The sequence below is a fragment of the Alternaria arborescens genome, assembly GCF_004154835.1.
Source record: "Alternaria arborescens strain FERA 675 chromosome Unknown contig_36, whole genome shotgun sequence".
Taxonomy (NCBI): domain Eukaryota; kingdom Fungi; phylum Ascomycota; class Dothideomycetes; order Pleosporales; family Pleosporaceae; genus Alternaria; species Alternaria arborescens.
Window position 1 is genome coordinate 57,503 of NW_021167891.1, and position 22,754 is coordinate 80,256.

Sequence of the window (22,754 nt, forward strand, 5' to 3'; positions counted from 1 at the left end):
ATCTAGAACCCAGAATTCTAGACTATCGGACATGGCGATCGCGACTCAGCAAGCCGGAAGAAGAAAATTGCTCTCGTTCTCGGACATAAACTGTTTGAATCTTATCGTATTTACCACATATGTACACTGGCCCGCTTCGCCTTTTTTGGGCTCATTGGGCATCGTAAGGGGCGTCCGTCCTCATGATGTAAATCTCGCCAACGAGGACAACCAGACCGACGAGCATGGTAATCGCAATGATAGGCAGGTTGACGCGTGCAAATTCCAAACCGCCGACATGGATGTGTTTTCTGCCCAGGATGTCGCGCCAAAGCATGCCTGCTAGCGATGCACTGAAGGCCAGACTGAAGGCACCGTAATTGACGCCAATTGCCATGCTGTAAATCGTGCCCCAAAAGGTTCGGTCGGAGATCGGATTGCCATTCAGACGGTGAATCTCTTGCCATGCCTGGATTACCCTAGAAATGAGGATTGTAGTGCCAATGTTGGTACCAGCGAACTACTCAAACGTTAGCTATTGGCATTCTGCGACAATACCGAGAACTCACATTGCACAATATGACTGAGACGAAGCCCATACCGCCGATTGCACCAACTGTGCCGGTCTTCTCAACCCAATGATCCCATCCGTGTGCGAAAACTGGAACCCAGCCCTTAGTGACCAGAGCCTGGACCAGTACGAACATACAGAATGCGAAAGGGACCAGCGCCAAGGGAAGATGATGAAAAACGGTCATGGTTGTCGGAAACGTCTCCTGTGCCCATCGATATGTGTCTGCGACGAGCGACGCTAGAGTGGTTGGTGTCGGCTTCTTGCTTGGATCCAACTTCTTTTCTTCCTGTGACACAGGTTCAAGGTTCATCATTTCGTGTGTTCTCCCGCTCAAAATGTGACTGGAGGCCTCAGCCAAGGTATGAGACTTTTCATCAGAGTCCTGGTTCATGTGCTGATCAGATTCGGGGGTGATTGCGTCTGCTTCCTCCTGTGTGATAGACTTCCTCCTTATCTCCCTTTCGGCGAGTGCGGTCTCTGCTCTTCGTCGGCCCTCGTGAGCGATCTTCCGCGTCTCTGCTCTACTAAGCCATCCCATTGTGAGATCGAAAATGAGCATGACGAATGCGGCGGGTAGCGTGACCCAGAACACTGGGCGTTCGTGCGTGCCTTGAGAGGCAGCATTGATCGCTAAGACGGTAATAAGGGTAGCTGCCATGATTGCTGCTCCGAAAATCGCGCCTTTCTTATCCAAGAAGGGATTCAGAACTTCCTCGAGGGACATCTTCTTCTCTTGTTCGTCGTCACTACTGTTTGGATCACCGTCGCTCTCTTCTGGCCCGCTTTTGGCGAAAGGAATATTGGGATTGACTGGCTTCTTGTTCTGTTGAGGAGCATTTTGTCAGCGTATATAGCACACACCTTTTTTTTGGTCGCTTACCTTGAGCTCATCGGGAAGATCCTCCATCTTGATGGATGCAGGGATAAGAGACTCATCATGGAAGATAATGTATAGCAAGAAAGGATACAACACGACTCCTGTAACAAGAACCGGAACGATGATATTTGCCGTGTACTTGATGAACGTGATCTCAAATGCGCCAGCTAGGACAAGGTTGGTAGGGTTGGAAGACACCAGTATTGCCGATGCGATATTTGCACAAGAGAACTGCGTGAAGATCCAAGCTCTTGGGTGCTTGATGTTGCTTGATACGCGCGTCATATATGACAGGAAGGCAGTACCAGACAGGATAACCGGGTCGTTTCCAATGAAAGCTGTGAGAAGGAAGAAGAAGGCATACAGGTAGAAGAAAAGTCGGTGGCCGACTTTCCCTCCCTTCTGCAGCACTTTGAAAGCCAGCCATCTGATGAGACCGGAGGCGTCGACCGAGATGGCGATATAAGCAAGAGAGAGAAAGAAGAGCATAATATCGTACGGCACGATACCCTGATCGCCAAGAGTGCCGCCTTTTACTTCCTTCGCACCAATAGCAAGGATAGCGAGCAGAAAGAGGTCTGCTACCAGCGGAGCTGTAATGAAGTTCATTGGAAAGTCGAATCGCACGAAAGATCCAGGCTTGCCATTCCGGACTCTAGTCGGATGTTGTGGTGGTGGTATGATGCGCAACGCACTCACGATCTTGAGGAACGGGGTCCATATTATCCGTGGGAGATAGATGGGAACGTGGAAAGGAAACAGAACATTGATGTCTATAGGCGTTGAGGATTAGTTGAGTTTGCGACGTCAGTACACACATCCTACTTACTTGTCAAGACAAAGACAATCAGTGTCACTATAGAGCGCCATTCTTTGATCTTACTAGTATCAAGGTCTGGCCTTTCCGATTGGGTGGCACGCTGAGAGATCATGTCGTGTCTTGGAGCAATGCTTGGAAGCCGCCGTGCAGACTGCTTTTGGGGGCAGAAAAACTCCAGAAGGTATCTTGACGGTTAAAGTGCGCCCAAATCAGGCTTTTGGTAAGGCCCGATTGAAGAGTGCATGTATACGCTAGACGTTACAAGCGATCTGTGAGCCGGTGTGCCTGGACCTTAGTCGTGACCGTGAGGATCAGTACCGATGCCGAGAAATTGCTTGTGCCATGTGCGAGATGACGCGCGACATGACCCTGGCGGCAGGCAAGTGAGGCTCTTTGTATTGTCTTGATAAGTGCAGGCTAAGAGGCGGCGTTGTAAAAAGGCTTGCTGCCGAGGATGACAAGATGATGGCATCTGGGCGACGGTTGGGCCGCTAACAATTAGCCCCACCCGTATTCGAAAAGGGTCCAGTCGCGGGCTGGTCATGCCGTCGACTCAGCCTCTCGCCTTATGCAACTGTAGCACGTCAATGCCATATAGTTCACCGGTGGGCTGCATTACCCCAGATCATTGGAGATCTACAGCACACATGGAACGCCTTACTGTCCGGAGGCGCACCCGTTTGCGCAGTGCGCATTACCTTTGCCGCTGCTCTCCCTTTGCGACAGTCCGCTCAGTAATGTCTTCATCTCATCTGCCTTTGCTCGTACTATGTGAGCATCCTGGCAACTCGAGCGCTATCCACTCTTGCGACGCAAAGTGTTGCGACAGCTACTTCAACAGCTACAATGTCTAGCCCTGCAGTACAAGTCGTTTGTGCCTGGCCAATTTCATCCAACTATGGCGCAGGATCGCGTGTTAGTACTCCCCCATCCTAGCATACCCGTGTTGAGCGGGTCTGGGCCTATCAGAGAACTGATGCATGAATACAGATTTTGTACTATGTCCTGGTCGCGGCATGTGTAACTTTTCGCAAAGCCGAATGGCTGCGAAATACGTGCCTTGCTGCCGTCTTGATTCTGCCGGCCATTTCTGCTCTCCAAGCCCTCGTGCTCGCTTCGGCGCATACGAATGGTCAGTACAATAGCCACCAAGAACGTCAAGAACACCCAAGAAGAGCGAATCTAACAACGAACCATGTAGGCGGCGTTGATATGGATATATATGGAGTAAGTTCTTGGTATCTAACATACGCGTGTGACGTAAACTGATTTCCATGTCTTCACTGTGTAGGCTTTCCAGTTCTGCGCGATCGGAATTCTGGCAGCGCCTCTGACTGTGAGGCTGTCGCGAACCTACTTCCAGTCTCCAGGGCGCAACATCATATTTCTCTGGACGATACTGATCTTGATGGGATTGTTGGCCCTCTGCGTGGAATTCTACCGGGTCACCTCAACGGCCTGCAGCAGCGATGATGATGGAAACCCTTTTTACGGCACCGCCAGCTTCCCATACGAACATGCTAGATGTAACTTGACGTGCTCCGAAAGCGAGGGTCCGATATCTCCAATGCGGGGAGGATCCGCTGCCGACGTCTATGTTATTCCTGTGCCGCGTATCTTGTCCTTCAACGCCGCCATGCTACTTTCTGCTGGATTCTGCATCCCCGCGATATTATCTCTAATATTTACCTGGGATAAGATTTTGGAGATCAACTGGAAGAGGCGACGGCCTGTTGAGCCTCTCAACGCTAGGATTGAGGGTGCGAATATGACTGTCGGAGAGCTCAAGGGCATCAACAACGTCGTGAGGAAGTTCTTGGGCGTCATCGAAATTCCGTTGTTTGGCGGGGTGATCATCACGATTATCGGGGTTGGCGAAGCGAACTTTTTCAGCCCACAAGTACGATTTATGACTGAGCCCATGGCTTCGATTGGTAAGCAGAGAATTATAGCGATATGCCAGTTTCTAACATGTTCGTTAGGACAATGGTCACCAATAGCTGGAACAATCATGGCCGCCCTTGGTTCTCTTTATATTCTGTGGTCAACCAGCGGCGACGACGTCCCGAAAGGGAAGCCTCCGAACCAATCCGAGAACTCTGATTCATCACGTATCAGTCGCAGTAGTGAGCGGCAACCTTCTCAACGATATCCTTCGCCCGTGTATCTTGGCCCTGATAGAGAGACGGGGGATGGTCTGGGTATACGATCAGAATCGCCCAACGTTATCGAATTGGCCCCGACCATCACGTATCCTGATTCTGAACGTAATACGGGTTCTGCCTCTCAGACTGTTCAGCAAGATACTCACCAACCGGACCAGCCAACAGCTGGCAGAAACCGGATACGAAGTTGGTTGACATCAGCCGGGAATTACCTCGGGGATGCAGCACATGAAGCACTTGATCCAGACCATGAACGAGTTGATGAGGAGACTCAGAGGTTTCCAGAGGTTCCTGGCGAGATTCTGCGAAACCCCGATCTGGAACGCATCAGTCGCACGTACAGTCAACTTCGCGAAGAAAGGGCAAACAGCGTATACGCGGCAAGCATATTGTCTTCACCAGCACTTGAAGGTAGTGCATCTCCGGCACCTACGTCTCCGCCACCACACCAAGAACCTCCGCGTTCTGATACTAGTCCTTCTCGACAGCCGAAACGGCGAGATACACTAGAAGTACCGAAGGGAGGGCATTGAACAAGCGAAAGTCACTGATCGATTACAAGCCAAACCAGGCTTCTGACACTGTCAGATGCGAAGGAACACTATGTCCTACACCCACTGCCCAGATACCCTCGACGCTTGGACCGAAGTCATCAGTGCGATAGTTCCTCTCTGGTGTATCCTTCTTCGAGCTCGTCGGTGTGGTACTAACACCAAATACATTGGTCCATTGCTTCAACGTCTCATCATAGTTCCTTGGGCTAAGTGTTCCGTCTACAGAGCCATGCCAAAATTCTGGATGCGTCAGTACATGATTCAAACGCGTCTTTCTCTCCACAACTTACGCATGCGTGGGCGTGTTCCGTTATATCCTGGGTACATTCCCCGAACTACATCGCCCCAGTGTTGCGCAGTCGAGATGGACTGTCCGCCAGAACAAGTGTTGTTCCACGCTGCTGCTGCCCCGGAGGCGGAAACGAAACACCCAGCTGGCACACCAGAGTACAGCGATACCGCGGTGATGAGCTCGGGATAAGTGGCCGCGAGGACATTGCTCATCATGCCACCAGAAGAACCACCGGTGACGAATACTTTCGTAGGGTCGATCTTGTACTTATCGATCGCATACGTAATCATATTCGCAATGGCGTTTGAATCGCCGCCACCGTTATGCGACAGCGAAGCCTTGCTGGACACATCCCAACACTCGGTGGTCGAGCTTGGCCAGACTGTCACGTACCCTTTGGTGTCTGAGCCTTTCTTCCAAGGAATCAGGGAGTTCTGGAAGTACTTCTGGGCCGATGATTGACACGAGTGGATTGCCACGACCAGCGCGTCGCTCTTCACTTGATCGGGCACATATACCCACCTTTCCTATGGTATTAGCCAGATGCAAGAGATGGATGGTTATCACGTACATGCCAGGCTTCGCCCGCGCACTACCGCCATAGTTCGAGACCTGAGTTAACTGCGCACCAAAAACGCCGGACGCAAGAGCGAGGCTTGCAGCAAGATATTGGATGCGCATCTTGGGAGAGTTGAAGACAGTCAGAATGATGAAAGGGCTCCAATCTGGAACTTGATGGTTATATGCCCATTCACACTCGATTCTTCCACATCAACAGGTGGGGTCAATCTTCATTCGTGGAATTTGGATTGTCCATGCCATCATGTATACTCTGAATGATGTTGCGCCACCTGAGGTACGGTGTTCGTCAGAGTATGTTGTTAGATATATCCGGGTAAACAGTAAGGTGTTCGTAATCAAGCTTCATACCAAGCATTTTCCCACATTATTATAACCCTGCACCCCACGTCTATCAATTAGCGACTGCCGGCGCGAAAGATAATGTATGAATGTCAGTGGTTGCTGCACTGTCAGATTTTGATGAGTTCGCTCTAGGTGCCGAACGGAACTTTACGTCAAGTGCAGCGTCTAGACGAATGTCGCATAACCTGAGAGCAATGGCAATATAGGGGAGACCAATGTGTGACGATTTATGACTCTGGCTCCGGACAGAAGGGTAGTTTTGTTGATGTTTGGTAAGTTATATGCAGCAGGTATTGGCGTTATGTGGGGAAGCCTTCACAACGTTCACACTCATCGTCATATCGTCTCTTGTCAATTAGTAGTCGGATCGAATCTAGGTGTCATTTGACACAACCCGAGCCAAGTTTTCCTTTCATAACTCGCTCCCCCGTGCTATCTCATAGTGGAGGCATTTGCGATGTGGAACCTCCTCGCCTCTATCGCTGTACTACTAGCCCATCATGTTTCCGCTCACGGAGGTGCTCTCAACTATACTGTCGGCGACACATGGTACCCAGGGTAAGGTTTTGATGTTACAGTCTTTCTAAACGACGACTGTCTCGACCCAACTAACAACAATTCCAGCTACGACCCCTACGGCGATGAAGCCATGCAAGACACTGCCTCGTGGATGCCACAACGAAAATGGATATCCAACAACCCCATCTTCGAAACCACCAACTCATCCCTCTCCTGCAACACACCCGGCACTCCCGCCCGCGCCTACATACCCATCCGCGCAGGTGAGAATATAACCGCCGTGTACGCGTACTGGGTGCACACCGTCGGTCCTATGATAGCGTGGATGGCATACTGCGACAACGCTGACAACGACTGCACGACCTTCTCCAGTGAAACGGCAGACTGGTTCAAGATCGGAGAGAAGGGATTATTGGAGGGAAGCATCGAGACTGGAGAGTGGTTCCAGAAAGCGTTTAGTATGTGGGATGGGAGCCCAAGTTTGTGGAGTGAGAAAGTGCCTGTAGGGTTGAAAGCGGGGAGGTATTTGGTGAGGCATGAGATTATCAGTCTGCATTCGGCGAATAGTATGCATATGGTTCTTTCCCAGTCTAAATTGTGTGCAAGGAGCTAACATGTCGTACCTGCTTAGAACCGCAGTTTTACCCTGAATGCGCGCATTTGGAAGTCAGCAACGATGACAAAGGTGTGATTCCTAGCAAGGAATATATGGTTAAGATTCCAGGAGTGTGGAGTATGGATCGTACGTATACGGACGACTGGAAGGAGAGCCTGCGGCTGACCACTAGTAGAACCTGAGATCAATATCGACATCTATAGTCCCGAGGTCTCGACGAAGACGGTATACAATATTCCGGGCCCACCCATTTGGTCGGTGGAGACGTAGTTCGCGATATGGAGCGATCGTTGGGCCTAATCATCGCGGGCATGCGTCTCGACGTGCAAATACTTGAAATTAGAAATGTGTCAATTCAAAATCTGCACATCAAAATTCATATATCCTCTGTGGCGCAATTGGCTAGCGCGTCTGACTGTTACAGCTTGCAGTAGCAGTCCATCAGGAGGTTGGAAGTTCGAGCCTTCCCGGAGGAGCTGAATTTTTGGCCATGTGTGCGGACCGGGCGGTAAGACTGTGTGGGCTGACGACGGCAATATATTTTTTGAATGCTAGAGTTGTGGGTAACGGCATGAAGGAAGCAGCTGCGGAGGATCCACATGAGTGCGCGCTTACATAAAGGGCAAACGTCATCGACTAGCGTGCTTGACGCGCTCTTACCTGCCTTTCCTTATCACAACAACGCACGTTAGCACATGCAAAACGCCTCGAAAACAGTAGCCTGTGACGTGATAATGCAAAAAAGATTGTTTTTTTTGTAATGATCTAGCTGCTATCTGTAATCCTGCGCACCCTCATCGCGTCACGGCGAGCACATAACAATTCCACTACAGTTTCCATGCTTGTCCATGCATTCCGAAATCATCACTGCCTCTCAGCGATCATACGCATGCGTACCTTCCAGTCTTGTTGCGCAAACCGGCCTTTACACTGATGCCCGCGTTGCCGCCTCTCATACCATCCCTAACTCTAGGACTCTTGTCATCTTTCTCATCGGGCTTCGGGGTAGCTTTGTCACCCTGTGTCTTAGTGCCTCTCCAATGGAGTCGAGTCGCAGATATCTTGATGGATGCTTGCTGGTCTGTGACTTCGCCCGCGTCTGTAGGAGCAGACAGTAACTCGGAGTCTTTGGTCAGAAGAAGAGTTGCGATGGGTAGCGTTCTCAGTGTCGCTTTCGCAGATGACGGTTCGTCGGATTCGGGGGTTATAGGCCTGTAGTCATCCTTGACGGCGTACGTTAGTCTGACTAATGGTCTGGTAGATGGCGCTCGATACACGGTACACAAACCATAAGATCCAACTGCAGCACCTACAATGTCTTCGTCCCTTGCTAGGAACATCTCTTCATCTATCAACGGCAACTGATTGATCTCCCATCGGCCAGCAGCCCGCTCCTGTTCACAACGTCTCTGGAACACGGCTTGGTCCTGCAGTTTTCGCTGGCGCCGCTTTTGATGGTCGGTCATACCCTCCCAATCTCTTGACAGTTCTTGTTGCTCCGCGTTATTAGCCAATGCTGCATCGTGTTCAGTTTTGAACAACTCGAAAATGAGCCTCCATCTGACCTCGGTGGCAGGGTAGCCGTTGCGCGCGTCCCTGATGTCGATGTTGAAGCCTTCAAGATATGGATGCCTGGCGCATCCTTTGGGGGAGATGCACTGGAAGCGCTGCCCACATACTACGACTTGGCCGTATGTATCTGACTTTTTGTCTTTGTCGACGATGGGAGCAAGACACCAGCAAAAGTGCAGCGCGCTGACACATCTCATGCTTGGACTGCCGCCACACTCTTTGTCCTCGCAGTGATGCTGTGTTTGAAGCTCAGTAATTTCTTCGTGTGAGCTCCGCCAATTGCGGTCACTTACAGCGCTGTTCATTTTCTCCTTGGTGCGAATGTTTCTCATCGTAGCGATGTTGCTCTCGTTTTTGGCATAACTGCCGTACATTTCATCCAGATCCAGGGCGCTCTGCCGCGCGTAATCAGGCATTTCTGTGGCGATCGCATTCGGTATTCACCAAGTGGTAGTAGCTGATATGTACTGCAGCTGGATGAATAAAGTCGGGGAAATCCTGTTAGTGAGTAAGGTTTTGGCCTTCGGCGGTAGAATGCGGGACATCTAGTGGTCATTGCAAGAGTTGCAGGTCTCCGCAACAACAAGCACTGTTTATCTGCTCATTGTTGTTGTTGTTGCCTATAGGTTCACCTAGCTTGGCTCGTATACTCACTCCGACTATTACGGACGTCATCCGACTGTCGGAAATTTGCTCCTACGTATCAGGCTTGCCTTGAACCATATCTTGCATAAATGCTCTTGACTACCCATATATGGGGGTCAAGCTTGCTGACAATATAGAATGAGCTTACTACTAACCTGATTGAACTCTATGTGGACGCTGATAGCAACCAAGCCAACTCCAAGTCATCTTCCTCGGCCGCGGTCAATCATTTCACGCCACTCGATTAGCACTTGGGTGGGATTACACTGCGCAAACAAAACTGCTCAGATAATCCTCGAGACGTCGGCCGCGGTACATTATCTGAAGCATCGTCACCGAGTCTTTAGTCTTACACGATATCGCACAACTGTTTCGCAAACTGGGCTCAGATAAACTTGCTCCATGGCAGTCAGATTCAAGATACACACGTGTAAATCAAGAGCCGGTTTAAACCACATCTAAAGATTTATTCTACAAAGCCCTAACAAATGGGGAGAGGTGTTATATTTTTATCAAGTGAGAATGGTGAGCAGAGACTCAGTTGCCTCGGTAGTGCATAGCTGCCTCGCTTCCGTCGCCCACCAATCCCACGACACAACAGAAAGACGCGACACTCTCTCATGTTCACCTCGAAAGCAACACGCATCAATAAAAAAAAAGTCATAGCCGTTCCCAGCTTTCAGAATCGGAACAGTGATCTCGATCATCTTCGATTGAAAAAAAAAAGAACTGATCTCCCCACCATGAGTCGAACAAGGGACCTTCTGATAACAGCAGATATTACAGTCAGACGCTCTAAACCAACTGAGCTACGGGGAGAATGTTTCGTATCGAAACCGTGCTTGGTTTGATTGATGACTCAGCTAAAAAATAAAATGCTGATATATACATTTTGCAAGTACTGGAAGGAAGCGGAAAGGTGCGAATGGTTGTGACGCACATGTATATACTATGAAGTAGGTCGCGAAATGACTCGTGATGTGGGGCAGTGGTGGCCAGAATCTCATGAGCTAACCAAACATGAGGCCTGTGACACAGTCAAAAACCAGGCAGACACCTGCGGGTCATGCTTTGAATAGCCGTATAAAGAGAGACTAAACTCACCATTGCGCAGTGGACCCATGTTCCAAAAGCTAGACGACGGCAGCGCATGTTGTCCAATAGGCTCCTCGACCTTGATACTCTCTTCCGGAAGTTCCGTCTCCTCAACTATGTGTTTCTGCCCCAAGAGAAGTTCCCAGGGAAGTTCCCAGGGACCAGCGACCCAGGTTTTGCCACATCTTCAGTGGCAGCTGGTCTTTGTAGCTCTTTCTAGGCACTCCTTGAAACGCCGACCAGAAGTCACCTTCTTCTATACTAACCATGAAAGTCGACAATTGCATCATGACCTCGAGATTTATCTCAAGTTTGTACTGGGTAGATTTGCGCCGGACCACACGTGCCTTCTTTTCTCCAGCGATCAACAACTCTCCCATACGCTGTTGCGCATCTTTCCTGAACTTGAACATTTCTCCAACGGCATGATCCGTAGGTAATGGAAGTTCGATCGATGCCATCGGTGACATTGTCTGGTGCTCCTCTTCGTGACAAGATGTCACGCCAACGAAGCCGATAATCGGGTGAGATGCACAGCTTTTCTTGCATCGCAAGTCGCATGCTTCAACAAGAGCGTATGTGACAAACGCAACCTCGTTTAACAACTCCAAAACGTTCGTAGAAAGACGCAGTAATACACAGGATCGTCGTGATACTGTCCTCCAGTCATGCGCATAGACTATACTGTGATTGTTGGATACATCCATGTGCCCGAGTTTCGCGGAAACACAGCCTTGGAACGCTCGCAAAGCCGGTTGGAAGGATGATCGGTCGATGTTCTTGTACCGACTATGACTTGAATGGCAATATTTCCAGTCCAGATAGCAATCCAGTTCCAAATTGGTACGATCATGCATATGCTTGTCTTTCTGTCCCTTGATCAAATAACGGTTGTAGCATTCCGCAAACCTGAAAGGCTCCCACAGAACTTTGCTGTCCAGTATATGCTTCAAAAGTTGCCATGCTGTCAGATCGTAATCAATCAAACTGCTAAGCTGCAAATCCTTTTTCCTGTCGCCGACGAGACCGAGTAAAGCGAACACACCATCTAGGGGCATTGAACAAGGCAGCATGCCAAAGTCCGCAAACAACGACTCAAAGGTCCGTCGCACATTTTCTCTTCGCAGACGTATCAGATCGAATGTTTTGCTTACACGCAGTGAATCCGGCGTGTTATGGAAAGGCCAACTGACTACAATGCTTTCGAACTCACGGTAAGAAAGCTTGTACCTCCCCACTAAGATCATAATGTCTTTGGCCAGTAGAAACTCTTGCACGATCCACAGTCGCCCCCAGTACTCTCTTTGTACTATACATTCGGATTGCTCACTCCGTCGTAGACTACGACGCGCGTCTCTATCACGCCAATGTATGAGATCTTTCATCCGGTGTGTGTCGAGCATGCTCGTGTAAGGCAATCGGTTGATGTTGCCGAGCCAACAATAGACGCATTTGGTGCCAGAGTAGATCCGCTTCATCTCTTGAACCTGATGACTCCGCTCTTGCACGTCATGTTGATTGATGCATATAGCATCCAGCCATATAACCTGCGATCGGTACCGGCTGCGGAACGCTTCAAGAAACCGAAAAAGATTTTCGCGCACCTCGAAAGACTTTCCGTCCAGCAGTATGGACTTTGTTGGCTCAGGTGGACCCCAAACGTATGAGCCTGCGAAATACTGATCTTTCTCAGCCGATATTGAAGCAGTGTACAGCTCGCATTGCAGGGGGGAGTTGAACCTCAAGCTAGGTAGTACACGTAGAAGTCTAAAGCTGTCGCCGTCTTTCGGAAGAGGTGAGTATCGTAAAGAAGCAGGGTTTGGTGCGTCTATCAGACTCGGTACCACTTTGGGGGCTGTAGTATCTGTCGACATGGTAGACTGTAGATGTTCATGATTCGAATGTGAGACAGATGTTGTAAGGAGAAGGTGCGGCTGAGCGAATCCGTGTCAGCAGCCGATATTGGGGGCCATTATCCCCACCAACCATGACAACGGCTGAAAGCAACTCCTTTCCAAATCGCACGGTCCCCATACTCACCTCTCTTTTGAAAATTGGAGACATCGTCGTGCCGGGACCAGCTCATGATAACTCCTCGTCGAACCGGATTGTGAATTGGAATCTATTGTATACACATAATCCTCACAGCATACAGGACGTGCGCAAGGTTGTAATTCGTTAAAAGCGATGATTCTTGCCATAGTGCGTCGCAATGCGAAGCAATTTGTTTCGATTCAGCAGCATTGTCGTTAGTACTTAGGACTCATTTGAGGCCACCTGCTTACACGTCTCGTGGAATCCCAAGATACCGTGTCCTCATCAAGGACCCCAAAGATCCTCCTCATACCTCGCGGCTGGCACAAACCTCACTCCTACGCGAAAATGCGCCATGCACTCACCTTCGCAGGTTATATTCATATGAAAAAGGATATGACGACTCCGTACGATTACCAGAAATGGCTTGTGGAGAGTATGAGGAAGGAGGGTGCGAGGGTGTAGACTGCGATGTTAGAGACAGGGCACTGTCCGAATCTGACGGCAATGGAAGGTGTGGTGGGTGTTCTGCGGCAGGTAACTGCTGGTGAGCAACTAGAAGAAAAAGAAGAGACGGAAGATATCGTAAGCACAGTGCGGGTGCAAGATGCTATTGCGAGTATCGGAGCCGAGAAACCTTAGTGTCTATGAAGGCAACTAAGCCAGGACATTCTCCAAGTTCAATGAAGTCGCCATCCTTCCCTTGTGACAGCTCTTCCGCTATCATCTCCCACTGATTTATGAACCATATTGGCCGAGCTCTCGCACACTTGCCATACCTCTGTCGGAGGTTCTTCGAGACCGTGCGAGCCGAATGCAGGTACGTCGCTCTGAAAGCGTCCCAGAGCTGTCGATCTTCCTCGCTTGTGGCAGTCGGATCGGACGAGTATGGACCGTTGCAAGTCACCGCTGTGATCAGCTGCTGTATCGCGTCTTCGGGTCGTTCGAACGAAAGTAGGGAGGCTTTGTCAAAGTCGAGGACGTAGAGGCGCGTGCGTGATGCCTTGTGGAATGGTCGTTCTCGTATTGAGCTCAACTTGGAGACTGGTGCGCTGGAAACGAGATTTCTTTGACAGATGGGCGCTTCTGCGACATGATGATAGTCGTGCCTAGAGGTATTCGAGGTCTAAACTACCGTTAGAGTGCTTGTAAAGTTCAATGCATGCTCCAACAGATGCGACGCATGCACCGGGATTTATCCTGGCTCATTTGGCTCATATCATGGTGAGCCATGGCCATCATGTTATGGTTCTCTAATCCAGTAATGCCTATTGGAAGCAATAGAGAGAACGCGTAAACGTCATTCTTCGTCTCTCCTCGAATCATTCGTATTGGTGCGAGGGACTGCGGAAATTTGTTGATCTACGGTGGTCTGGATGTGCGCATATCGAGTCAGTCTGAATGGACTGGCCGATGGGAATTCTGTCTACGTGGCGGTCGTGTTGACGTTCGTGTCCGCAAAACACAACGGGCTCGCACATGGATCGTGCAGCTAACTCATGACAATGGAGCTAGGCTCAAAGCGGATAACATGTGATTGCGCGACATCGCGCACACGCGTTTAAGCCAGCAGTTGATATCATCGAAGGCATGCTGCATAATACAAAACGACTATGACATATGCTGGGAGACGGTGTATCATCTGAAGGATTTGATTATGGCGATTCTTTCGATCATACGTCACAACGGTGATCCGTAACAGGACCAACAAGGACAATGAACACGGTCTACTACAGAGTCTACATGCAGCACTCCCTTCATGTAAAACATCTCTCTGCTTTGGTTCGAGTCGTATTTCGTACATAGTCTGGCGAATACCAGCTTGCCATTCTTCTAGCGTATGGCAGAACTTTGAAGCTCGTACGTCTTTTTATACACATCTTCACAGTATCCTGTACATGTTTCTTCGTCATGATCAACCTCCTCATATAACCTTATTTAATCCTCAACAAAGAACCTCGCTGCAAAGACGACGTCACTCTCTGTAAACACTCCAAGCCTCTCGCTCTTGACCTGCCTTAAGATACCTTGTTTGTTCTTCTTGTCCTTGCTCTCCGCATACGCGATTACGCAGTCCCTGTTCAGTGGTGGGTTGTCGTTGGTCTTCAGGCGGTCGGGGCTGCGCGGCTCCTTGGGCAAGGTACGGTGAGTAATTTTGCGCTTCTTCGAGGCTGAAGACTGAGATGAGAAGGGACTGTGAAGTAAAAGTTGGGATGTTACAGAGGTTGAAGCAAGCTTCATTGGAGATGGAACGTGATTGCCGCGTCGGCGTTTAGGCGTAGTTTTGCGCTCGGGTGAGCCATCTGCCTGTGGGATGGGAGCAGGAGATGACTCAACGGGTGCTTGAGGCAAACTTGTGTATGTAGTAGGTTCCATCTCGGGCTCAGGGGTCGTATGGAGGCTCGAGAGAGGAGATGATGTATCGGTATCCCATGCTTTGGGAGTTTGAACAGTCGGCACTACGGTATTAGGCAGCACTGCCACATCAGATGCATTTCCATACTTTTTAGAAGGTCGACATCGTCGCAGTCGCGCAGATGCCTCACGCAAAATTTCTTCTGGATCCTCAAACCAGATTGGATTTGCCTTTGGGCCTTGTACACCGAGTATGCCGTTACTAGAGGTTGTGCGACGAGAAGACCTTTCCTTTGTGACACGCAGATTTTGATTGCTCATATCGGTACCAGGCTGATCACTATCGGACCTCGCCTTCGCAACCTTCTCTGACTCGTGCTTCAGCTTGGATTTCTTAGCATTAACAGCGTGCTGACCAGTCAAGGCTTTTGCTTGGAAAGCACTGATTGGTTGATGCTTGTCCGCAGCCATAGATAGGTCTGGATTTTCGTGCTCTGAAGATGATGCGGGTGCTGGTGTTCCTTTCCGGACAGAACTCTTCCGTGTTCTGGAAGTGCCTGCGAGCGTCCTTCCCTGCTCAACAGGATTTGCGTGTTCCTTGTCGCCATGGGTCACTGTCTCTTGAGTTCCAAGTTTAGCTGGGCTATTGAGAGACACGCCAATATGCTGTGCAGGGTCCCATCGGTGGTCCACCAATATCGAGTCCTTTTGTCCATGAACTACCAAGCGTTTGACCTCGACGCTGGACTTCGCCTTCTTTGTCTTTTGTGAGGAGGAAGCTTTCTGTGGAGAGAGACCTCGCTTTGGCTTTGTAGGTACCGAGTATAGAGCTGCTGGTGGTAATGGCAGCGATAGTCGGCGGTCAAACGGCGGAAAGGGCACTTGCGGCGGCGTAGACTTCTGAAGCCCAGCAAAAGCTGTAGCCTGTGGCAACATGTTCGGCTTGTAGACCTCAGATCTCCCAGTGAAAGAATGGCTGGTTCCAGACATATTGTAGTTTGGGAGTGAGAAGTGGGTACTAGGAAAGTTACTGCATGGTTGATTAGACGAAGAGTATGCATACAGACCGGACCTTGAGGAGTTATGTTGAAGTCCTGGTATCAATGGAGGGAAAGATGACACAGCCGAATGACCTGGGCCCTGGAGGTTCATTGGAAAGCGACTCAGAGGACTGGAAGATTGGCCCTCGTTGTCGAACGGAATCTGACGCATGAGATCACTAGGCGTAATTCCTCCTAGAGTTGGATCTGAGAATTGAACGACATATGGTGAGAGACGCATTTGGGGCGTCTGTAAGTATGGAGGAATATCTGGATACGCCATCTTCGGACTAAGCTCTGCTTGCAACGTGATCTCCATTTGTTGCTCGTATGCTCTTTCTTGCTCATGAGCCTGCGCATGTACTCGTGCAAGACCTGATGACGACGGCAAATCTGGACCCTTTATTTCTGGTGCTTGGAGCACCGTAGTCTTCGATTCAACATGGAGAAGTGGTGGAATAAACGGTATCAATGGGTCCATTATCGGGTGCTGTAGAGCCAATGATGGAACAGGTGGTACGTCCTGTGTCAAGCATACTCTTGGCTGGAGAGCCTGTCTCTTGCTGTGAAAATCATAGTCTGGATCGCTATCTCCTTCTGCATCCACATCGATGACCTCTGAACTCGGCTCCGAGGCAGCAGGTCCAGTGAACTCACCTCTACCAACCGACGCGTCGGCATCTTCAGCTGCAATCAAAGCTTCAAAAGCAGCCCGTCTGGTCGCTTCACGAACCGATTTGGGGGGCTTCGGCCTACGCTTTCCACGCTTTCTCGCTATCGTGGAATTTTGGGGCTCCGCATCGGTCTCGCTCTTACCAGACGTATCTGTAAGTAGTCGCATGGTAGTGCTGTCAGCATCGGGCACGAATGGGTAGCTCTCATCGACCATGCGCTTCGGTGCTTTCAGATAGCCCACACCGCTAGTGAGCTTTCTACCTTCGCCAGCAGTGATGATCACATCGATGATGCCAAAAGTCTTTCCACCCGGCTTCTGCATATTGTGCACTTGGTCCGGCATTTGCATTGTCGCAAGTGCACAAAGGAAGTCGGCAGTGGGAGGCCTGTTGCCCTCTTCGTCTTGGCCTCGCTCTCGCACTTCGATTTGGAGCGCCTGACAAAGGTGTAGCCATCGCTGCTCAACTGAAACCACTGTGGTGTTCTTCCTAGTATTGCCGTCTGCTGCCACTTCAGGCGACAGGATCACCCAAGGTCGCTCAGCAAGGAAGTCGATCCTGGTTCCCCCAAAGACCTGATGATTACTTTTCGCTCCGGACCTGACATCGTGGGTGGGTATAAATAGACAGGCGGAGAGCATCCCGTTGAAGAAGACCTCGATCTTGAGGGATGTTCTCTGATTGTAGAGGCCAGAGACGTAGGTCTTGTCGGAGAGATTAACGTGGAGGGCAAGTGCTTTCGGTTTGCGGAGTGAGGCGGCATCTGTGAAGCCGTGGTCAGTTGCAGTAATGCTATCAGGGATGTGGACAAACAGCGTACTTGTCGTCGCTTCCGTCTTGTCATAGACATTGTTCTTGACCCGGGTCTGCATGAAAGGTGCGTTTGCGACCCAATTGAGCTGAAAAGCGTATTCATCATCGGGGAAAGGCACGACTTCCTCTTTCAGCAACTTCCTCTCTAGGAGCCTCCTTTCAGCCAATTCAGACTGCTGCTTGGCTGCATCGCCCTTCCTTAGTATGATTTTCTGTGTAGTCGAGTCTTCGAGCGGCGTCGCGCTCAGTCGCACCGACACGCCACGCGCGAAATAGGTAGGCATATTCAGAGCAGGTGAAGGAATGTACAAGTATTATAACATGGCTGTCGCGAGAAGCAAAGCCGCGATGCCTGGCGACTGGGTGATTTCTAGGCGATTGAGTGCGCTGATGCCGTCTAGAGTGTGTCGAATATGGCGGGGTTCGGGGTAATCGTTGTGGTGACCGAGCGCTGTTGTTGTTGCGTGACGTATATCATGGGTTTCCATTTTGGGTAGGCGCCCTCCAGTGCTCTTTCCACGCGTCCTCACCGCAGCCAAGATTCCCGTGCTCCGATGTCCCGTTCAGTCACGACCTCAGATGTTCTATAAAAGAGCATCTAACTCTGTATTGCCACTGGAGATTAGGCGAGAAAGGAGAGAGCCCACGATCTTTGGGTAGGCCGACTCAATGACGAGAAACATAATGAGAACATCGAGAGCAGACTTCATGGTAATACATGACAGCAGAAAAGGATACCTACGAAACGAAATCGCATTGATTAGTGCAATCTCCCTGCAATGCATTTGTAGAAGCTCACAGCTCTATCTCACTCCCAGACTCGACGAAGCCACCACCACTTCTTTGCTGTTCAGTGCCATTGACGCCCCAATCATCAGTGATGATACCAATCGGTGGGCCGCCTAGGACATCGCCTAGCTCGCCTATTGTCTTCTCATACACACTCGCAACACCACGCTCTTCCCATTCGTCGTCTTCCTCATCGTCGTCATTATTTTCAAAACCTTCAAAGGTCACGGTGTCTTGACGTCCACCTGTCTCGCCCTCTCCTTCGGTATCAGTATCCATGGCCTCACCAACGTCATCCTCGTCGCCGACTACACTGTCCCCGCTCATGACTCGTGTGACGGTAAGCCGAGTCCGATCTACAACACCCTTCAAGCGAACTTTGTCTGTTGTAGTGATTGTGCGGCCGTTCTCAAAGCCAGGCAGATATTCCCCAGACGCAGTGTCGTGGCCAGTGAGTAGGGAAGAGAAGGCGTAGTCGAGCTTCGAAAGGAGGCGGAAGGTAGACTGGGCAGAACGCGTTGAGGACCCGAAGAGAGGGAGGAAGTCGGCGGTGAGGACGGCGAAGTTCAGTAGGTAGGGAACTTGGAGATTGGCTACATGTCTTACTGTTAGCGAATCTTGTTTCCACGACGAGAGCTGGTAGCATACGTGACCCAGATACCCAGACAACATCTACTAGGCCGTCGAGATCTTTCGCGACCTCCCAAAACGCTTTGTATCCCTCCTCCTCGCCCGGTACAGGCTTGAGTTTGCGATTCGTCATGCGATTGTCCACTCGCTTCTGGATTCTGTTGACACCATGGTCGAGGTATCGTATCAAGTCAGATTCTCTCGGCCCGCCAGGCTTCAGTGGGTGTTTGCGTGGTTGTGGAAGAGGTGACGCGTGCTGAGAAGGCGCCACGGATGACGCTGGCGGGGTAAGAATCTCAGACATGCTGACTATATGCTTTCGCGTACGATTACTGTGTGATATGAAGGGAAGTCTTGCGCACTGTGTACTGCTAAGGTGGCAGATACAGATGTAAGGTGGTGAGTAAGCTGTGGGGTACAGTCGTCATTCTACGCTGAAAGATGAGCGTGCTCCCGTTTATCGCGTGCGTGCGAGGATGGATACGACTGATATCCTTTCAGATGGAGGCCCGCACACGTAGATGTTGCGCGTAACCTAGACGTGGAGTTCCTGATGATGAAATGACGTTCACAGGTGGTAGCTGCGTTGCTACCATAGCTCCCACCCTGTTCACATCACCCCGCAACACTAACATCAGAGCGTCTTCCAGCCTTCGCCAGATCTCCAGATTCGCAGGCACTTCCGTTGTAAAGAGGTCGTCAGCAAACTTGGTCATTCTGGCTACTCCTCGTGCTCACATGCCTGCAAATCCTTTCGCCAATCTGTTATTAGTGTCTTCTCACAAATCAAGTTTTGCCGGAATACTTCCAGCACGCTAGGCAGCGCCTTCAACAAAGAGTCGCAATGCGTCTTGAGGAAAAAGATCATTTTTCCGTAAGAATCGCAACACGACGGGAAAGTTGCACATTTCGGAGTTGCGTTGCTTCGGAGTTCAGCTGCTATTCCGTGCTACCAATATGGCAAAGTAAGACGCCTACGACATCGGCCCGCAGAACTGCTGCCCCTGAGTGGACAGTGGGACGTGATTGCGCTGATTAATTCCCAGCGCCCTTCTTGAGCGCTGCGCGTGCGCCCTACATGCCAATGTCGACATGCATACCCGATTAAGCCACCAACCTAGCAATCTCACATGCTCAGACGCGGACAATCTGAATCATTTGCAAAGTCGCCCCCTTTCTAGAAGTCTTCTCTAGCTGCAAGAGAGGAAAATTTGTTAACAAAAGCAACATCGGAGTGCTCCGATGGTTGGACGAGGTTGAAACGCGACATTTATTGACTCTACCATTTAACGGCATAACGTTGAAAATTTGCAGAGAGACCAATGACACAACGTATCCACTTGTCGTGTACCTTCAACGCGAGCAGTCAGGAACGTGTCGCGCTTGGTCTACTTTTATGGTATGAGATCGTGTAGGGCTGCTTTGAGGCTCCAACTGACCGCTAGGGTACCGCCATGGCTGATCGGTGCGCTCCAAGCTAATGCGATCATGACGGAAAAGATCCCAGAACCTGGCTAAAGCGCCTTCGAGACCGTTGACATGGTGGAGACTTTCTGGCGTCGTCATGTACTCAGCTTCGAGAGATGTAGATGCCCGCACCTACAAGGGCCTAGCGCACAACGCTATCGGCGTACAGGGCGTGGTTTGTGGTGGAGGATGGGTGACTCCCCCGGTTGGCGAATCCGACGGCAAACCTGCAAGCGCATCTCTCAGTGCATCATCCATGTGCAGCCTGCAACCCTTCTCATCACTTATCCAGCCCTGGTACTGTGCCGCTTGTAGATGACTCAAGACAGGGCGTGCCTGATTGTTTTGTATAAGAGAACCTGAGGCCCACTCATTCACTGCCCTGGAATACAGACATCTTATCTTCACTCGCCACCAAGACTAGTCTGATCGCTTCCTATTTGCACTACCCCAGCTCTCCGCATTCGGGACGTCTTATCTGAGGATCACAACCCCGCTTTTCGTGTGACTATTCCTTGGCTGTTGCTTTCAGCCCGCTGGTCTTGAGACACGCGACATCTTCAACATGCCTTCTTCATCGAGCGCGTCGTCGTTTGCGCCGCCAGACAGGATGCAATCACTTGGGAGCCAGATTGGTTACAAGGTTCGCAACATCTCGCATTATGGCCAACCAACAATTGCGATCGACCTCAACGAGACTGGTGGCCACAGTCATAAGTTCATCACAAGCTATTCTTCCATGGATACTATCGAAGGCACAGTCACTATCACCGCACCGCACGACATTCGCTTCGAGGATATCGATATTGCATTCATCGGTAAGAGACGACTAGTGTTTTGGGATTGATGGTCATGACCTAACACAGCACAGGTACAAGCCAGGTATACGTCGACAGGATGACAACCTCCCCCACCATGACTGGGCGGACAGAGGCAAAGCACCGGTTTTTGACTCTTAGACAACCAATAGACGAATCAAACTTCCCCACTCCAAGAGTATTTGAAGCTCATAGAGCTTACAAGTTCCCATTCACATTCACCGTCCCATCGCAACTACTTCCAAAGGCCTGTTCACATAGTGTAGCCTCAGACCATATCCGCGACATGCACCTTACGCTTCCACCGAGCATTGGAGATCCTGATCTTGCTGGCTTTGGCAGTACATTACTCGATGATCTTGCACCGGAGATGTCAAAGATCACTTATGGGATTCAAGTCAAGATCGCGCAGAACCGGGGATCAGAAGGCATGACGCTGCTTTGTGAAAAGCTGAAGAAAGTTCGCGTCAAGCCAGCTTTTCCAGAGCAGCCTCCGCTGAACATTGATCACAACGACGAGTACCGATCGCGACAGGAGAAGACAGTCAAGAAGGGTCTGTTCAAAGGAAAGCTAGGAACCTTGTCAGCGAAGACCGTACAACCGCCACCCCTTGTCATACCAGGCGCACGCACAGAAGGAAGATTAATCACGACCATGGCCAAGTTGATTCTTCGATTTGATCCAATAGAAGAGACCAGCACACCACCGAAGCTCGGCTCGTTGTCGACGAAAATGAAGGTCTTGACCTACTATGCATCACTTCCCCGACAGAATCTCCCAACACGATCAACCCTTGGCTTCGACCTATCGCAAGGACTATACTCCGAATATGTACCCCTATCGAACCTCTGCATTGCTTCCGCCCAATGGGAAAAGCACGACTCGGCACAAAATCCCAGCCCAGAAAGCCTAGTCAGACGCGATTCCGGCATCAGCGACTGCTCAACTATGAGCGAAGCAGAGGAAGCCTTCGCAATGGGCATTCTACCTGCATCCAAAGACTATAAGCAAGGCCTGTTCTATACTGCTCAAATACTCGTTCCGATCACCCTTCCCACAACACAAAACTTCATACCAACATTCCACTCCTGCCTCATCTCACGCACATACACACTTGCACTGCAGTTTTCCGCCCACGGCAGTTCAAACATACATCTCAAGGTTCCTGTGCAGATTTGCGCTGAAGGCAGTGACACTGGTATCGAGAATGCCAGGGCCAGAAGCGTGGAAGAGACTGCTTTAAGGGCTGCAGCTGACGTCTTTGCACCGCGTAGTGTTGCGCCTCCGAGTTTCGAGACAGCGAGGAGCGCGAGTGTTGGCGCGAGAGACGACATGCCGCCTGGATATTCGGCATTTGCGCCGTCGACTACGCGGTATAGTGTGAGTCACTCTATTATCGCTTGAATTTGTTGTTACGGCAAGAACGGTCACGAAGATGGGAAGAGCTTCATTGCGCAACAAATTGGCGACGAATGAGACATGTCCTTGATACAGATTGATT

At 50.4% G+C, this 22,754-nt stretch overlaps 8 protein-coding genes across 8 annotated transcripts; 3 read left to right on the top strand and 5 right to left on the bottom strand.

The window, feature by feature from the left end:
- Positions 1-151: 151 nt before the first annotated feature.
- Positions 152-2,362, bottom strand: AA0111_g10495 (hypothetical protein; the record flags this gene model as incomplete). Its single annotated transcript, XM_028644250.1, has 4 exons — positions 152-499; positions 549-1,376; positions 1,434-2,203; positions 2,260-2,362. The coding sequence occupies 4 exons, from the start codon at positions 2,360-2,362 to the stop codon at positions 152-154; spliced, it is 2,049 nt and encodes a 682-aa protein (XP_028501853.1).
- A 1,455-nt stretch (positions 2,363-3,817) lies between these two features.
- Positions 3,818-4,948, top strand: AA0111_g10496 (hypothetical protein; the record flags this gene model as incomplete). The annotated part of the gene is made up of 2 exons (XM_028644251.1): positions 3,818-4,184; positions 4,233-4,948. The coding sequence occupies 2 exons, from the start codon at positions 3,818-3,820 to the stop codon at positions 4,946-4,948; spliced, it is 1,083 nt and encodes a 360-aa protein (XP_028501856.1).
- Positions 4,949-4,970: 22 nt separating this feature from the next.
- On the bottom strand, positions 4,971-5,942 carry AA0111_g10497 (hypothetical protein; the record flags this gene model as incomplete). Its single annotated transcript, XM_028644252.1, has 3 exons — positions 4,971-5,209; positions 5,260-5,783; positions 5,833-5,942. The coding sequence occupies 3 exons, from the start codon at positions 5,940-5,942 to the stop codon at positions 4,971-4,973; spliced, it is 873 nt and encodes a 290-aa protein (XP_028501855.1).
- A 700-nt stretch (positions 5,943-6,642) lies between these two features.
- AA0111_g10498 (hypothetical protein) lies at positions 6,643-7,590 on the top strand (the record flags this gene model as incomplete). Its single annotated transcript, XM_028644253.1, has 4 exons — positions 6,643-6,743; positions 6,810-7,162; positions 7,336-7,446; positions 7,496-7,590. The coding sequence occupies 4 exons, from the start codon at positions 6,643-6,645 to the stop codon at positions 7,588-7,590; spliced, it is 660 nt and encodes a 219-aa protein (XP_028501852.1).
- A 611-nt stretch (positions 7,591-8,201) lies between these two features.
- Positions 8,202-9,308, bottom strand: AA0111_g10499 (hypothetical protein; the record flags this gene model as incomplete). The annotated part of the gene is made up of 1 exon (XM_028644254.1): positions 8,202-9,308. The coding sequence occupies one exon, from the start codon at positions 9,306-9,308 to the stop codon at positions 8,202-8,204; it is 1,107 nt and encodes a 368-aa protein (XP_028501851.1).
- Positions 9,309-14,604: 5,296 nt separating this feature from the next.
- Positions 14,605-17,832, bottom strand: AA0111_g10500 (hypothetical protein; the record flags this gene model as incomplete). The annotated part of the gene is made up of 1 exon (XM_028644257.1): positions 14,605-17,832. One exon carries the CDS (start codon positions 17,830-17,832, stop codon positions 14,605-14,607), a length of 3,228 nt encoding a protein of 1,075 aa, XP_028501906.1.
- Positions 17,833-18,343: 511 nt separating this feature from the next.
- AA0111_g10501 (hypothetical protein) lies at positions 18,344-19,271 on the bottom strand (the record flags this gene model as incomplete). The annotated part of the gene is made up of 2 exons (XM_028644258.1): positions 18,344-18,930; positions 18,986-19,271. 2 exons carry the CDS (start codon positions 19,269-19,271, stop codon positions 18,344-18,346), a joined length of 873 nt encoding a protein of 290 aa, XP_028501905.1.
- A 1,728-nt stretch (positions 19,272-20,999) lies between these two features.
- AA0111_g10502 (hypothetical protein) lies at positions 21,000-22,657 on the top strand (the record flags this gene model as incomplete). Its single annotated transcript, XM_028644259.1, has 2 exons — positions 21,000-21,252; positions 21,306-22,657. The coding sequence occupies 2 exons, from the start codon at positions 21,000-21,002 to the stop codon at positions 22,655-22,657; spliced, it is 1,605 nt and encodes a 534-aa protein (XP_028501904.1).
- Positions 22,658-22,754: the final 97 nt, after the last annotated feature.